This window comes from Euleptes europaea, chromosome 6, assembly GCF_029931775.1.
Source record: "Euleptes europaea isolate rEulEur1 chromosome 6, rEulEur1.hap1, whole genome shotgun sequence".
Lineage (NCBI taxonomy): Eukaryota > Metazoa > Chordata > Lepidosauria > Squamata > Sphaerodactylidae > Euleptes > Euleptes europaea.
The window spans coordinates 97,756,146-97,774,624 of NC_079317.1; the positions used below are offsets into that span (position 1 = coordinate 97,756,146).

The window sequence follows — 18,479 nt, forward strand, 5'->3', positions numbered from 1 at the left end:
TGTGCAAGCACCGGGTCATTCCTGACCCATGGGGTGACGTCACATCCCGACGTTTCCAAGGCAGACTTTGTTTGCGGGGTGGTTTGCCAGTGCCTTCCCTAGTCATCTTCCCTTTACCTCCAGCAAGCTGGGTACTCATTTGACCGACCTCGGAAGGATGGAAGGCTGAGTCAACCTTGAGCCGGCTACCTGAAACCAACTTCCGTCGGGATCGAACTCAGGTCGTGAGCAGAGCTTTTGCAAATGAACATAGCAATTTATAATTTCACAAGTAGGCATTTTGATAGTAAGGAAGATCTTGCATTGTAGTTTTGCATCTAAGCAATGGTTCTAAGTTGAAATCTCATCTTTGCCATAAAGTCACCTCAAGCCACTCTGGCTGCATGTAGACATCAAGTTAAACCGAGACTTTGCGTGAACGCAGCTGGATTCACACTCAGCCTTGTTCCTGCCTCCTCTGTCCTCTCTTCTCACATGGAGCAGATGAAGAGTTGGGGTTTCAAACATGCTCCAGTCATACACAGCTTACAAATGCAGATGCCTGGGTCATCCGTCTCTCCCCAAGCCAGGACTCTAAGCCTGAATAAAACTGTTATTTAGGAGCCTAGCTTACGGAGTGGGGGTGGGGGACTAATACCAGTTAGCCAGGGTGCCTGCATTCATATATTATGGGTAACCAGGTATCTGTTTTTAACCAGTATTCCTTCATCACGCTCTGCAAAAGGGAGGAGGCAGGAGTGAGGTTAAAGCATGAATTAATGCACAGCGTTGGCTTAATGGTCAAAAACTAAATACAGAGCTTCTCTTAGCCTCAGTATCGGCATATGCAAAAATACCGCTAGCCTGTTTGACAAAGCTGTGGTAAAGAGGTCAGCAACATAATGTATGTGAAGTTCTTTGAACCCTGAAAGAAGGGTTGCCAACCTCCAGGTGGTGGCAGGAGATCTCCTGCTATTACAACTGATCTCCAGGTGACTGGGATCAGTTCACCAGGAGAAAAAGGCTGCTTTGCCAATTGGACTCTATGGCATCGAAGTCCCTCCCCTCTCCAAACCCTGCTCTCCTCAGGCTCTACCCCCAAAAATCTCCAGGTATTCCCCAACCCTGAGCTGGCAATCCTACCTGAAAGCACTATATACATGCTAAATATTATTATTACATTGGACATTATTACCTACTTGATATAAGTGTGTTGCTGTACTGCCCTGTGGAAGTTGTTATATTCTATACTGATATTGTACTATATATGCTGGAATATGAAATTATGGACCATGACTATAGTATAAAATATCCATTTTGCTGCTACTGAAAGTCACTTTTATTGATGTATTAAAAAAATAATGTAAATTGAAGGGTAGGCAGAAGTAGTTTCATACTCTCCATGGGGACAGATTGGTGGGTTCTGGGTTAGCAAACCATTAAAATTGTTTGTATGCTTGCCAATACCCAAAGCCAAAATCCATGTCATACCTTTTATTAGGACTGACCATAATAACAAAACTCATTGTGTAAACATTCAAGTTCTCCACTTTGTTCACTATGATGTGTTATTGTAGTTGATCCCAAGAAAAGGTATGGTTGACAAAAAGCGTTATAACAGAATGAATGATTCAGGGCTATGTGTGATAAATTAACAACACGTCTTATATTACAAACGGTAAAAAATATTCCACTTCTTGTGTTAGTTTCAGAACTGGGTCAGGAATGCTGTATTTTGTATTTTAAACAATTTTACTTTATGGTGTGTATTTTAACAATTTGACCACTGAGGAAGGCCTATTGACAAAAATGTGTTTGGTTTTAATGAAATATTTTTTACCATTTGTAATGTATTAATGTGTTGTTAATTTATCGCATGTAACTCTTAAGTATTCGTTCTGGTATTAGGCTTTTTGTCGACCTTCTGGGTTACCTGCTCTTTCTGGGTTGAAGTTTTTCTTCCCCTTTCTGTTTTGATTTTCCTAATACAAGGTATGACATGGGTTTTGGATTTTGCTATGGACCAATATAGCTACCAATGTTTATTTGTTTTAATGCTTGCCAATAGTCATCCTCACTTAATAGGGACTAGTTATGAGTAATGGGTCTCAAGATCATGCTCACTGACAACTCCTCAAATTCCAGTCTATGTACATAAAATAGAATATTTTATTAAAAAATGTGCATTTTTCAAAATAGAGGCATTCCTTTGCATTAACTACATATCACAAGCAATCAACATTTTATTGATAATTGAATTTTTAAATAAGATAGTCTGCAAATTATGTTGGTTATCTATGGCCAGGAGGTTCTCTCTTTTCCAGAAATAGTTAATTGTTGCATTATACTCAGAGGCCCGAGGCTAGACAACCTGGGCCAATGTGTAAGGACAACACAATCTGTTTTGCTGATTATTTGTGTGTGTTAAACTTTAGCAAACCAAGCAAGCCTTATACCTACTGGTTCCTTTTCTTATCAGGAACCTCTAGAAGCAAGCAGTCAAGTGAAAGAGACGATATAGGGACTTGTACCAAGTATTCACCAGATTCGGAATAGCGGCTCAGCCAGAAGTGTTCTTTGCCTTCTTTCAGAGACATCTGAAAAGGTTCAGAGTTGATGCTTTCATAAGGAGAGAGAGTTATGGAAAGTTTTAGAGGTTTTATTAATGAGTGATGCATAACACGTCTCAGCATATGAAGCCTTCTTCTCATCACAGGTAAATATGTGTGGTCCTGCAAGAAGGAAGACGAGATCATACAGTGATCAAGAACTTTTCACAGGTGATAAGGACAGCAATGTTTGGTAGGCAATATCAAATAGCAAAAGGATCCTTATAATAAACAGCCCCTCCACATGACATAGACATCATGTGTCCAGGGAAGCTATCCCTGCTTCCTACCAGCAGTGTTGTATAGTGGTTAGATTGAATCTAGTGGTTAGGTAGAGAGCCAGTGTGGTGTAGTGGTTAAGAGTGGTGGACTCTAATATGGAGAACTGGGTTTGATTCCCCCACTCCTACACATGAAACCAGCTGGGTGACCTTGGGCTAGTCACAGTTCTCTTAGAGCTTTCTCAGCCCCATCTACTCACAAGGTGTCTGTTCTGGGGAGAGGAAGGGAAGGAAATTTGATTCTCCTTTAAAAAGGTAGAGAAAGTCGGCATATAAAAACCAACTCTTCTTCTGAATCCCGACTCTGTTATAGAAACTTGCTGAGGTGACCTTGAGCAAGTCACTCTCTCTTAGCCTAACTTAATTTGCAGGGTTGTTGTGAGGCTAAAATAGAGGAGGGGAGAAAAATGTTGTAAGTTGCCTTGGGGTCCCACACTGGGAAGAAAAGTGGGGTATAATGTCATGAGTAATATCGGTGGAGGAGGAATTAACATAGCTCTTGACCACAGCCCTGCAACTGCTTAGGTCCTACACCAATGGCACATACCGTGTTACACAGTAAGGTTGTGGAGAGTTCGTTGAGCATGATTAGCCCCTCCCCAAGATGGTGCCTTTGCAGTTTATTGAAGAAAGACCTTACTCCTCGCTCCAGTTTGGCAGCAGACTCCGCTGTCCCATGATACTTCCAGACTGGCAGCCTGCATTGGTGTAATTAAAGAGAGGAGTCTTGCTTGATCTTACTAGGTAGTAATTTGCTGGGCCCACAGATTTTGCAAAATGGGAAGAAAAGAACAAACACAAAAAGTCTGGATCAAACTAGCATCTAACATCTCTGTAAAAAAGGGGGAAAGGGGAAAGGAAGGGGAAGGCAGGTAGCCTCTTTTGTCTCAGAGGATCAGTGATTGCATTTGTTGGGTTCATAAAGTACAGGAGAATTTACATAAGAATGAGTTGGTCAAAACGATTCAAACACATGATCAAAGCCTACCCACCAGTAGTAAGGGAAGTATAATAATGGACAGCAGACTCTTCTGCTCAGCATTCTTTCTATTAACAGTGACTAGGGTTGCCAACTTCCAGGTGGTGACTGGGGATCTCTCACTATTACAAGTGATCTCCAGACAACAGAGATCGGTTCACCTGGAGAAAATGGGCGCTTTGGCAATTGGACTCTATGGCATTGAAGTTCCTCCCCTCTGCAAACCCTGCCTTCCTCAGGCTCCACCTCCAAGATCTCCAGGTATTTCCCAGCCTGGAGTTGGCAACCCTAACAGAGGCAAGCAAGCTATTTCAAGAAGGCTCAGGAGTGCAGACCCCACCTCTCTTGTTAATCTTCAGCTTTCTGGTAGCCAGAGGCTTTGTAGTTAGTAGCCACCAACAGGTCTATTTTCTACATGTATCACTTAGGGTTGCCAAATCTGGCTTCAGAAATTCCTGGAGATTTGGGGGGAGGGGGATGCCCAGGGAAGGAAGGAAGCTCAGCGGGATGGATTTCATTCTACTGTTTCTCCTATAGAGTCTGCCTCTGAAGTTTCCATTTCTTCCATAGTCTAGCAATCAGCCATGATTCTGGGAGAACTCCAAGCACTTATGTGGATAAACGTAGTATCTCTGGAAATTTCTTTTTTAACCATTGGTTGGGTATACATTTCTAGTGTTCTAGCTCTGGCAGTGGGCACACTGCTTTGTAGGAACTTTATAGGCACATTGCTTTATCGGAACTAAAGGAGCAATAATTTACCAGTAGTAGTCACTGGTTGAGTATATTTTACTACTATTATACTGCTGATGGCTGCACATTGAAAAGTTCTCTCATGTGCCACAATAGTTATTATAGTTACTAGTTATAGTAACTACAAAGATCATGTCAGGACCCCCTAAAGGAATTTACAAGAGAAATATGTCACTATTAATGGTTTCTACTAGTGTTAATTAATGCCTGCATTGATAATATAAATAGATCCTTATATTTTTAATATTTAGCAAGAGCATTTATTTAGCAAACTTGCAATGATAGCACTCGGAGTAAGGGCCAAGAAAGTGCTATCCACAGACATTGGGTAATATTACTCCAGCAGCCGTTTTAAGCAGGAAAAAACAACTTCAAGAGGTAGATTGGGGCAGGATGGATGCTTAACCATTTCTGGTTTTTTTTTCCCTATTTTAACACATCTATTTTTCCTCCGATCCAAACACACACACACACATAAAAAGTGGCACCATTACTCCATCCCCAAATACACACAATCACACAGGGTTTCAAGTGTGTGTGTCTGCAAGTCCAACTAGATGGCTGGAACCGCACAAAGGGAAAGTGGCGGAGAGTGTCTGGGACCATCGTATCTTCGGGATCACCTCTCCCTATATACCCCTCATTACGCTCAACTGGAAATAATTTCTCGGTGATCCCTGGCCCTAAAATTATCCGGCTGTCCTCAACCAGAGCCAGGGCCTTTTCAGCCCTGACCCCAGCCTGGTGCAACTCTCTGCCTAATGAGACCCGTGCTCTGCGGGACTTGGTTCAGTTCCGCAGGGCCTGTAAAACCGAGATGTTCCGCCAGGACTATGGATGAGGACAGTGATGGTATCACATCTAAAACTGGCTTCCCTTCCCTTCTAGGGTTGCCACCTCCAGGTACTAGTTGGAGATCTCCTGCTATTACAACTGATCTCCAGCCAATAGAGATCAGTTCACCTGGAGAAAATGGCCGCTTTGGCAATTGGACTCTATGGCATTGGAGTCCCTCCCCTCCCCAAACCCCGCCCTCTTCAGGCTGTGCCCCAAAAACGTCCCACCGGTGGCGAAGAGGGACCTGGCAACCCTATTCCCTTCCTTTCTGTTCTCCCTCTTTCCTTCCCTTTTTATTTTTGCCTTCCTTTCGTGATTTCCTTGTCTTTTGTCCTCTCTGTCTCCATCTCTCTAATGTAGGTTATCGGCCACCATTGTCAATTTTGAGTTTACTAATATTTTTCCCAAATATGAAATTGATGAATTAGGTGCCATCTGTAGTACTATTGTGATTTCCTTGTCTTTTGTCCTCTCTGTCTCCATCTCTCTAATGTAGGTTATCGGCCACCATTGTCAATTTTGAGTTTACTAATATTTTTCCCAAATATGAAATTGATGAATTAGGTGCCATCTGTAGTACCATGTATTGGGATGGTTTTATGATTATAACTATGTTTTAAGAAAAATTGTTTTGCTATATATTATATTGTTAGCTGCCCTGAGCCTGGCTTTCCCATGGAGGGTGGGATATAATTAAAATAAATAAATGAAAATAAGTGTGTGATTTGGAACTGAGAAGCAATGGCTAGGGGATATTCTTCAAATATCCTCAAAGCTATTTGTTCTTTTTTTAAAAACACCACCAGAATTCTGTTACATATTTTGCATATAATATATGATTTAATCCTTCAGCAGCATCTTATATTCTTAAAACCTTGTCCACAGATAGCTGTTTGGTTGAGTACTGTCCAGCTGCACCTCAGACTTTCTCATCTCTTTCTTACCTGAGTAGGTCAGTATCTGGAAGCCTTTGGCGTTGTCTTGAAAGCTGACTTCCCACTTCCTTGTGGGCGGATGTGATGTTTGGACTGACACACACCGTGTACTCCAGGAACGCCATATCGATGCCAGGGATACTCTCAAGGCAAAAATGTTTGTTCCTCTCCACTGACAGAGAGATGGGAATATCTGAGGCAATCATAATCGTCACTCCTTTAAAGGTAACAAAAGATGAATCTGACAGTTAAGAGTTTCTGCTTGTTAGACATTTTATGCCATTCCAAATACAATAATTCCTGATTTACTGTATGAGAAATGAGGAGGAGGAGGAGGCATAAGCCTATCTGTATTGATCAAGTAGCTATTTATTTTGCATCAGAAGTCAGACTCCTCTTTGGGATATCCTAACTAGTGTAGAGAGCAACAAGCTATTGACATTCAAGGAGATATCTCAGATGAGGATCAAAGCAGAAATTGGCTCTGGGTTTGTTTTTGGGTTTTTGGTCAAGGTCACATAAGCCTTGGTCACTAGATACATTGCTCTTGACTGCTGGACTAATAGGTGTGAGAACTATAGTTAGATGCCAAAATCTCATAATGAGAGTGAGAACCAGCGTGGTATAGTGATTAAGAGCAGCAGGTTCTAATCTGGAGAACCAGGTTTGATTCCCCCCTCCTCCACATAAACGGTGGAATCTAATCTGGTGAACCAGGTTTGATTCCCCACTCCTACACATGAGCGGCGGACTCTAATCTGGAGAACCAGGATGGTTTCCCCACTCCTACAAATAAAGCCTGCTGAGTGACCTTGGCCTAGTTACGGTTCTCTCTGAACTCTCTCAGCCCCATTTACCTCACAAGATGTCTGTTGTGGGGAGGGGAAGGCAAGGCAATTGTAAGCCACTTTGAGACTCTTTAAAGGTAGAGAAAAGTGGGGTATAAAAACCAGCTCTTCTTCTTCTTCATAATACTGATGCAATATGATCAATATAATTAGATCTCTGTTGATCATGGATGCTCTTAGACTGAACACAGCATGGAATTAGGTGTTCCCTGCATTTCAAGGTTGTGGATCCTGGCAGAGAAAACTGGCCATAGCTTAATCAAAAAAATGAGGTGTATCCTTTCCCTTTTCCATCCCTTCTAAAATACAGTAGACCATAGGCACCAGGCAGATAGAACAACATTGTCTCTCAGACACATGTGACACTAAAGAAGTGCCCCCTCTTTAATTTCCTCTGTCATGTTTGTGCCAGGTGTGAACAATGCTTGGATAGAATGCAGAAGAAAAAACAAGATAGTCTATCTAGCCAATGTTGGCTGTACATTTGAATTATAGATAAATTTAAGCACAAGCCAGTTTCAAGCTTCACTTAGGGCACTTCTGCCCCACACCGTTTCAAGTTTCAAGTTTATTGATACGGTCTATTTGACCAGCCAGAAGTTAGTACATCAAATTGTCTAACTTGATAAGACTGTTAAACTGATACAATATTGATAAAACTCTGATATTAATAAAATATAAAATATTAGTGCATAACACAAAAGTAGGCTTACCATCTTAAAATTACTAAAATTATAAAAGAATTTAACAGTTTTTTTCACCATTTTTGCATATTTTAATTGCGATGGCGCAAAATTTGGCAGTGGGGCGTGAAAGATGAGGAGTCTCCCCCATCAGAAGCTTCTTAGACAGGGACTCAACCGACTTGTCTGGGAACCCACTGATCAGGGAAGCAATAAGTCTAATACAAGCCCCATGGTAAAATGGACAGCTGAACAATACATGTTTGATAGTTTCAATGTCACCTGTCCTACAAGGGCACAGCCTTTCAGATCTTGGGATCTTTTTGTATTTTCCATCTAAAACAGCCGATGGCAGGGCTTGACATCTGTAGGCCTTCCTATAATTAATGAGTTCCAAGTGGGAGAGATAAGCCGCAGGTGTAACTAGGTGTCTGGATTTTTCTGGTGATAAGAAGAAAGGTGATTTCCCCAGGTCTACTTGATGTTCAATATCTTCCACCCTTTGCTTCAGAAAATAGGGAAGATGGAGAAAGGCCCAGCTGGGCCATATTATTAAAGCCCCACACTGTTTTCCTGACCTGGAACAGCTCCCAAGGAGGAAGTGCTGTTTCCCCCTTGGTGGGGCTGCATATGTACATGTGCAGCCCTACCAGGCCATGCAGTATCTCTCCAGGATGATTGGGGTTGGGAAAACAGAAGGATGAGATGGCTGAAGCCCCTTTTCCACACATGCAGTTGTCCTGATCCAAATCGCAGCCCTGCTTGTTTGGGAAATGAGTTCCCAAGAGGGTGATATGTAAGTGATTCAATTAAGCAGAGGCTAGATGGCCATCTGTCAGCAATGCTGATTCTATGACCTTAGGCAGATCATGAGAGGGAGGGCATCTTGGCCATCTTCTGGGCATGCAGTAGAGGTCACTAGGGGTGTATGGGGGAGGTAGTTGTGAATTTCCTGCATTGTGGTTGGACTAGATGACCCTGGTGGTCCCTCCCAACTCTATAATTCTATGATCTATGATAAAGTCATGGCAGGGAGCTCAGACGCAACATGTGAAAAATCATAATGTGGTTTGGCCCTCTGTAATTCGACTAGGGAATAATACTTTGGTATTTTGTGCAAAGCTAGAAAGGCAGTGGGAGCAGGGTGAGGGAAAGCCAGTCCTGTCTCTGACTAATCCAGTGCTTTCTCACTCTTCTTCCTTGGCATGCAAATTTTTAAAAATGAAAGCAAATACAAAATGTTCCTCAGAACGAAAGGAAGCCAGCAGATACATGGCATCCAAAGCTTGGATTGTACTTAAAACTGCTACTGCATTGTACTATGAAGGTATGATATTCCACAAGCATCCAAAGCTTGGATTGTACTTAAAACTGCCACTGCATTGTACTATGAAGGTATGATATTCCACTACTGGTCCATGCTACAATGCAGTAGCCACTGTGTCCAGAGCAAATGAAACAGCCCTCGTTTTCTCCTTAGCTTTTCATTCAGACTATATTCAAATATTGATTGTCATTGATGAGCAACCTAGGGTTTGTTGGAATATCAAATAAGGAAAATAAGCCTTACCAGTTGATCCCAAAAAATATCTTTCTAAGACAGATCCATAGCCAGTGGGATTTTGTGTAAGGTTGCTGATAACAAATGGCTGGGCCTCTATGTCCATGCTGTTCAAAGGCCAATGCTGGGTGCTGATACTTGCTCCTCCATACCAGGAAATATTTGTCATGGAAAAGCAGTCCTGCCAAACAAATATATGAGAGAAAGGAGGATATACTCTTTAATGATAGTTTCATTTTGCTTGAATAAGTCAAGCCTAGCACTGCCATTGGTTCTTGTAGGTTATCCGGGCTGTGTGACCGTGGTCTTGGTATTTTCTTTCCTGACGTTTTGCCAGCAGCTGTGGCAGGCATCTTCAGAAGAGTAACACTGAAGGACAGTCTCTCGGTGTCAAGTGTGTAGGAAGAGTAATATATATAGTCAGAAGGGGGTTAGGTTTGAGCTGAGTCATTGTCCTGCAAAAGTATCAAAGGTAATGTGCTAATCATTGTCCTGTAAGTATCAAGATAATGTTCCAATTAGGGTGTGGTATATTAATGTGGAACCATTGTATCCTGAAGTGATCTGTTAACATGTGGAATCCAAAGCTAATCTGCATGGCTATTGTGGACTGTAGTCTTTGTTAGTCTGGAGGTTTTCAGGACAGGAAGCCAAGCCTTATTCATTCTTAAACTCTCTTCTTTTCTGTTAAAGTTGTGCTGATGTTTATGAATTTCAATGGCTTCTCTGTGTAATCTGACAAAATAGTTGGTAGAATTGTCCAGTATTTCAGTGTCTTGGAATAAGACCCTGCCAGTTTATGATGGTAGCACTGCCAGTTTATAATGGTAGGGCTCAAGGCAAGAGATAATACAATACCAAAGAGGACTCAAACTATAGCAGCTGGTTTCTAAACCTTATCTTCCATGTTGAACTCATACCATTGCTTCATCTCTATAGGTGACATCACTTATACTTTCACTATATCATAAATAATGGTCTCCCGGACTAATGTGCAACACTGTCTGATCACATTTAGATTAGCATTAGGATAAAGCCACTAAGCCCTTCATGCTAAACCCTTCCAGACTTTGAGCTGGAAGAAGCTACAATGGATTTGTAAGTTCAGAATGAAAGTAAGTCATTCTCTGCTATTTTAATTGATAGTTTATGTTTCTTTCTCCTCCAGAACCTTTCATTTGATTTTCAGTACTTTCGTTTCTGTGGACAATAACATAATAATAATAATACCTTAGCATGAAAGAATCTATGCTTCCATCTTTTGACTGGTTCATTGAGTTAGAATTCCTAATTGGACAGTTTTGGCTATGGCCACATTTATGCAGGATCACATGACACCTTCACATTTGGTTTTCCATCCCATTCTAGGAACTGGCAGTGATGAAGCCAGTTACTTTAGAATCTGGACTGAAAAGGGTATAACTCTGTTTAGAACACTACAAGCATACCTCGGAGATATTGTGGGTTCGGTTCCAGACCACCACAATAAAGCGAGACACAAATTGTTTTGGTTTCCCAGTGCATATAAAAGTTATGTTTACACTGTACTGTAGTCTATTAAGTGTGAAATAGCATTATTTCGAAAAAAAGGACTGTAATAATAATGAAAAAGTTTGAAATATTGCAAGAATTACCAAAATATGACACAGAGACACGAAGTGAGCACATGCTATTGGGAAAATGGAGCTGATAGACTTGATTGAAAATGTAATACCTGTGAAATGCAATAAAGCAAAGTGAAATACAACAAGGTATGCCTGTATTGTGTCCAGATCCTAAAGTTTATTCTAAATTCCATTGAAGTCAATGAGCTTAGAAGGGCAAAATTTCATTGCTAATGGTCTTATGCCCCCCTCCCAAGATGGCAACATATACTTCAAATGAGAAACTACAGTCTGCTTTGGGGTGCTCTTACTGAGCCCATGAGTTGGAGCCACGCCTTTTCTTTCCAAAGTCCAGCCCTGACAGCACCATGGAAACTGGAGAAACACAGAAAAGAAAACTCTACTTAACATGAAATTTTAAAGGGCTGCTGAAGGTAATGGAAGGATGCCAGTCTAAACCAGCTAAATGCTAATCCTACTTGATTAACCCAGCCACCAAGAGTTGCTAATCTTGCCATTAAAAAAATCAAGCAGGTAGTACAGAACGATAAATAACTTGAGGGATAATCCATCATTTGAAAATATCCTTTTCTGAAATGAAAAGCTCTTTTGGTTCTCCCTGGGAATCCTAGGCCTTTTATGCTTGGCTGTTTCCCTTGTGGTCACCCCTCTGACGACTTCAGGTCTTTGTTTTGATTATGCATGCTGTTTCCGACCGCGAGAGATCGCCTCGCTCTCCCCCTGCATTTTGCCTGCATTTTCAAATTCAAGATAAAACAGGTCTCTGAAAACCCAGGCAAAACGCGGGGAAACGCAGGGGGAGAGCGAGGCGACCTCAGACTGTTGTAACTGGCATGCATAATCAGAATAAAGACCCAAATTCGTTGAAGGGGTGACGGCGAGTGAAACAGCCATGCATAAAAGGCCCTAAATGCTACAGCGTAGACACAGAAGCCTGTTGGCAGAGTTGAAAGTTCAGCTCTGCGTTAGAATGGTTTTAGGCTGGAATGGGTTGGCTGAGGCGCTGTGCTTCATTAAACTTCTTGGCCACACAACCAGGATTTAGGTTATTAGTTCAAACCTAGGATTAGATTCTCTGTTTGCCTCCTTTACATGCAGTAACATGGTGGAGACATCCGTAAATGGGAATACTGCCACTGCAGGGCACAACCCACTTACAGCAGTGTAAATGCAAGAAGTCTGGCTTTGTTCCACTAAAGGAAATGGGGGAAAGCAGGCTTCTGGGGAAGTATAGCGGAGGCCTGGAGCAATGTATAGATCCACATACTGCAGGCTATAATCCTCAATTTGCTTCTGGGGAAGTATAGTGGAGGCCTGGAGCAATATATAGATCCACATACTGCAGGCTATAATTCTCAATTTGCTTCTGCTGAATACAGCAGGACTTTTCTGGGTAAATATTTTTAGGATTGGGCTGTAATTCTTATCTTTATTAGTGATTCCATTTATATTGATGCTTTCTTCTTATATAGAATACCCAGGAGGTCTCCCATCAAGATACTGATACATACCTGCTTATCAGTGCAGTGCTAAGAACACTTTCCTGGTAACATGCCCCATACCTGGCTAGGTTTCTGAGTAGATCTGACTTGGATTGCTCTCTGTATCATCTGCTCTCCAGCCCTATCCTCCTAGCATCAGCCCTACTGTCCACAGATACATGCTCACCATAGGAATTCCCTCCATGGTGGCCTCATGGAAAACAGATGCTGCTGCAGTTGCTGGAACTGCCATAGATTGTATATATGGGATCACCTTGTCCACACATAATATTTGTCCATGTGAGCACAAGGAAGCCCAAGGAAGTATGGGAAGAAGTATACTCTGCTTTAGCTAATAAAAAAGGTAAAGGTTCCCTGTGCAAGCACCAGGTCATTCCTGACCCATGGGGTGACGTCACATCCCGACGTTGTCTACGGGGTGGTTTGCCACCCCTTTACCCCCAGCAAGCTGGATACTCATTTAACCGACCTCGGAAGGATAGAAGGATGCGTCATCCTTGAGCCGGCTACCTGAAACCAACTTTCGTCGGGATCTAATACTCATAGACAAAAACTAAAGTGCAGCATATACATGCAGGTTTGCTATTTCTCAAAATTTTGTTTCTTGGTTTATAAACCTATAATTAGGAAATAATCTTTAAGAAATAATTCAACCTAAAAAGCACCAAAAGGTACCTGGCTCTTCTCCTCTAACCTGGTTTTGCTTCCACCTTAATGGAAACCCTTATGGGGCTGTTATTTCAACTCAAATATCCCATTTGCCACAAACCCTTTAACAATATTTTCTTCTGCTAAGCAGCAGGATCAGCAAAGGGTTTACCTCCCACATGATTGCACAATCACCAGCAAATTGCTTCAGGCCTCTTATGTGAAAGCCCAGACACATTTCAAAGGGGATTTGGAGTTTTTTTAAGATATAAGCATTAGTAGTTTGCCCAGTAAAGTTTGTCAGCCACTAACAAGGGAGATGCTCCTAGTCCCATCTCTGTGATGCCTGTCACATAATTGACCGCAAGTAAAAGTGAGAATAGAGAGAAGAACTTAGTCTCAAAGGGCTAATTTCAGGTTTCCTTTTTTAACTAGAATGAGCAACTGAAAAATACTGTATATTATTGAACCCAATCAGTGATTGATTCTGAATACAAAAAGACTAACTCCTTTTCACAAGGGCCATTTTTGCATGGTAATTAGCAGCGCATTCCTGGCTGAATTGCCTGGCATATATATTTTTATTTTTCACACTGAACCGTCATTCTGGAAGTGACTGCAAAGCCGGCACATACCTGCTTCGCATTACTAAAGAGCCCATTTAATGCAACTTTTGGTGTTTGCCCCGAAGAATCCCCTTCAAGGAATCATGTAAAACAAATAGTGGCATGTTAGCTATGCACATACTAATGGCTATGCAAACAGGAATGAAGGAGCAGACAAATGGGGGGTGGATTTTCTCCTTTTGCGCCGGGACCATGAATAGGCATTTTTAAAGTCGCATTTTAAAAAAGAGCTGTGAGTGAGCATCAAAACTGACCATGCAAAAATGGCCAAGGAGTAAGATGGAAACACTGGAACTCTCTGAGCCTGTGTTGCTTCCATATAAAGATCAACAGTGGAACACCACCAAAGCAGTGCAGAGGCTGAGTATACAAGTCTTTCAAAGGGTACCAGGGAGCCAGTGCAAAATGCAATATGGATGCCCTGAAGGTATATGTCCATGCAGGGCTGGAGGATGACAGACATATTTATTTAGTACATTTTTATCCCACCCTTCCACCAAAGAGCTTAGAGTGGTGTATACTCCCCTTCTCCATTTTAATCCATACGTGCACCAAACAGCGCACAGAGGTTCCCTGCCTGTCTGCATGGCAGCATAACAAGGTTTAATGGAAGGTACTGCCTACATGAGTCGACAAGAATCGCCTGCATGGTTTCTCATATGTGGTAGACTTGCAAAAAGACAAAAAAGCATTGGAAAGAAATACATGGCGAAAGGCAGAATATTAAAAATAATAATTTTCTAGGGATGCCAAGAGTATGCTGCCGGCCATCTCATCTAAAAACCTTCCAAAAATTTTGAAAGCATTACTCAGATATATGATAATGGTGGCCAGAGTTACATTTGCAACAAAATGGAAAGCAGATGATTGCTCACAGTGGGAAGATTGGGAAAGTAAACTAGCAGAGGAGGCAGTAATGGCAAAATTAATGAGTTATGTGAATAATAGACCTGTTACAGAATTTCAAGATAAATAGAAAGTATATTATTCATACTACTCTCATGAATTGGGAAGTGGATGAGGGAGAAACTGAGAAAAACATCTGAATGAATAGCAGGGAAATGACAACCACATATGGATTTATTTTCCAATACCTGTAAACTTTTTATAAATTCATGCTTAGATTTATTATTACTTTTATCACTATTGAATGTTTATTATAATATAACAACTTTTATTACTCATTATTATTGCTACTATTTATTATTTATTATATTATATGCATTGTTATATTATATGTATTTTTTTAATGTCATTGCATTTGTTGTTGTTATATGTTTCTTTTTCCCTGTCCTTTTTTATTTACAAAAATAAAATCTTTTTTTTTTTTAAAGAATCTCTGGCACATTGGCATCTGATGTGAACTCATCTTGAATTTCCAATTCAGTGCTAAAACACATGCTACGTGGAAACAGCTTAGTATCCTTCATATTTGGCTTTTACAAAGTGAGATATACTTTCCTAAACAGATGCATATGTATGGTTCAGAATTTTTTTAAAAAATACTAATTTTTTGAAACCAAATACTTTTACACAGTTTAATTTCTTTCCTTACCACTTTTTTGACCAAAGCTTGAGATAGACAATCGTTTTCTGAGTTTTGAAACCAGTATGAGAGTGACACAATGGGCTACGCTATGAATACTCATCCTATTACTGCTTTGAGTAAACATGTTTTGCAGGTTTTTGAAAAACCTGCCAAACCTGTTTGACCAAAAAAGGGAATGAGGAAAGAGTACCAAGGGTATACACCAAGAGCAGTGATAACTTTTGAAAATCATGGCTTGGATCCACCAGAAGATTTCCACAGAGGGAAGAGATTTCTGTCTGCAGAGAGCCTCCCTTCCCCCACTGCAGTCCAAAATGCCCCTCCTGGGGGACAAGGGATGCCCAGGAACTGCATGAGGGGGAAGTTGGAGGTCTGCCACAGGAAGGGAGAGTCATTGAAAATCTTTCCTCTTGAGAGTGCACAAATTCTCTGGTGGATCCAAACCATTATCTGTCTCTAGTATTATTCTCCCTTTCCTGATTTAGCAGTCTCTGGTATGGATATTTCTAGGTTAATGGCATCACAAAGCCAAATTTCCTTTTGTCCTGTTTTAATCAAATATCTCCATATACTTGAGTACTCTTTTATTTTAGTTACTAGTCTCTGTGGGCCTAAAAACATGTTCTCATAATAACACTAACTCAAACAGCAAGATCCTTTAATGTCTCTGGGACTTGCATTCAAAAAGTTAAAAAGGTTTTTTAAACCCTGACCTATGAAAAGGTCTGGCCTCGCTATGAGACTTGGATTTGGATCTGGTGTAATGATTGCTTAAACTTCTAAAAATCCTGGGAAAACTCTAGCCTTTGTTACAGCAGAAGAATTTGACCCAATGTAATTCTCATGCTTCAAACTATATATCTGATTTGAGTTGTTTATGGCATTATTCTCTACTGTGTAGCTTCTTCCTTCTGTATCTGTTTTTCCAAGATTGTCAAATGCAAAATAATCACTCATGAAAAGCCTGATGACTACACAGATTTTGCATGTATTTCAAGTACTCTACATTATCAGCAAATTAAAAGAAATCGGGCATATGAAATGTACATAGAGGCACAATAGACAGGTACCGGTAAAACAGATGGACAGACTTCCTACTGATTCAAAGGCTACTTTAATCAAAGATACTTATACTTAAATTAGTTTGCATTTCCCATGTTAACAATTCAGAATCAAGACCTACATTCACTGCAATGTACATTTCTTTTTCTTCTTTTTCTATTCTTCATTAACAATTTTCCCAAGATATGAATTCTAGATTCAAGGGCATTATTTGGTGTAGTTTGTGAAAACACCCTTACCTCCAAGAATGTTTGTTGGCCTTAGATATGATTTCAATTTGTTACCTGCCAGTGTGACTGATTTTTAATATGCAAACTGGTCCAAGCACTGAGGTAGGCAATGCTAAAAAGTTAGATAATAGAGAAATAAATTTCTCTATTTCTTGTAAAAATCTCATCAATTATTTTTAGTACTGAATCATCAAGTATTTACTCAAAAGAAGATCTCCTTGATTTCAGTGTGAATCTTTCAAGTGTGTATATTTAAGATTGCAGCTCAAATTTTACACTCTAGAGATCATGTCAATGCAGAGAGATTTGTTATTTCCATAATTGCTTCAAAGCGTTTTTTAAAGCACAGGAGAAAGGTTTGAAACAGAACTTCTGCTGTCATCCCACAACAACTAACTAGAAGACCGATCTTTTGACTGGCGTGGCAAATAACCTTCCTTAGCCTGTTATTTTCAGACACCATTGTGATTTTATGTATTTATTTGGTTCCCTGAAAATGATGTGGATCTTCCACCCTATGGTTAACCATACAACACTGCCACAATGTAAATACGGTTGTTCTAGAATTTAATTGTGGATCTCTTCTTTTATTGGTTTTATTTATTACTTTATGAGAAAATTAATCTCATAGTTACCTTTACAACATGGAGATGCTCAGAGAAGTGATGGAGGAAAATCCCACTGTGTTACTTTTAATAGGATGTTCACAAAGTGGGAACACAAAAATATCAGTCTTCCTGAATTACTGCAAGAGCTACATTTAATATTTTTGTTATAATTAGCATTGTTATCCCTATCATCCAAAGTCTATTTGCAAGATATTTATCTGGCTTGTATCAGCACATTATCTTACCAAAGTTGAGGCTCTGTCCTGTAAAGCTTTTAAAGTGTTTTGTGAAATAAAGAAAGGTTAATATTTATTTACCTTTAGTTTAACCTGGCAATGTTGAGGGGTCCAATTTATGCTGTAGCACTCTGTGATGGAAGAAAGGCTGGGCTCCAAGGAAATCTTCAGGTCGGCTGTAGCATCCCAGGTGTAGCAGAATTCTGTTTTATTTAGCCCACACAGATTCTTCACAAAAGGTGCCTCTACATCCTGGAAGCTGCGCACGTTAATCTCCAACAAGTTTTTCTCATCGTTCAGGGTCTGCAAGACGAGGGAGTGCGCTCTTCGCTCCCATATGAGACCGCTGGCACTGCCTCTCAGGATCCAGTTCTTGTTGGGCTGATCCACCACTTGCCAGTAAATAATCCCAATGGTCATCATAAAGAACACGGCCACCCCAAGGCAGGCAACTGCTCCTTTCCAGGTCTCGTTCATTTCTTCCAGCCTGGAGTCCCAGGCCACCCGTGGGATCGCACTTGGGTGCCTGGGATGATTGTGAGGCATTTTGCCGCATGCAGTACTAAAGAGGATCTAGCAAAAAATGTTGGGTCACAGAGCCCTCCCTTTATGAGCTTTTCAGGAAGATCTGTTCAAAATTCATTCTCCTTCCCTGCTGTCCATGAAGTACTTCGCACTGTCCCGCCCATGGGGGAAAAGAAAAAGAGGGAGGAGGAGAAAGGTAAAAATGTTCAAAGTTTTCCAAAGTGCTTCTCACTGCATTATTCAAAAAGAGGCTTAAGTCTGGGAAGGCTACTCTGTGCTGGCAGCATAGAGGGAGAGCGCCTGCAAAATACAGCTGCGGCGATGTGGTGTCAGGTCCATTTGCCCCTGCCGGGTTTGTCCCAGGTGCTTGAGTGGTAGCATTCCTCTGGCATATCAGACTGTG

General features: G+C 40.9%; 1 protein-coding gene across 1 annotated transcript in view; it reads right to left on the reverse strand.

Annotated features, from left to right (window-relative positions):
- Window positions 1–18,163, reverse strand: part of LOC130479312 (SITS-binding protein-like) — a 37,798-nt gene extending 19,635 nt beyond the window's left edge. Inside the window, exons 1-5 of the mRNA XM_056851697.1 lie at window positions 17,633–18,163; window positions 9,475–9,646; window positions 6,383–6,590; window positions 3,417–3,567; window positions 2,511–2,711 (exon numbers count right to left, since the gene is read on the reverse strand). Coding sequence (XP_056707675.1) covers window positions 2,511–2,711; window positions 3,417–3,567; window positions 6,383–6,590; window positions 9,475–9,646; window positions 17,633–18,097 — 1,197 coding nt within the window. The 5' untranslated portion in view covers window positions 18,098–18,163. The remainder of the gene's footprint in view (window positions 1–2,510; window positions 2,712–3,416; window positions 3,568–6,382; window positions 6,591–9,474; window positions 9,647–17,632) is intronic.
- Window positions 18,164–18,479: the final 316 nt, after the last annotated feature.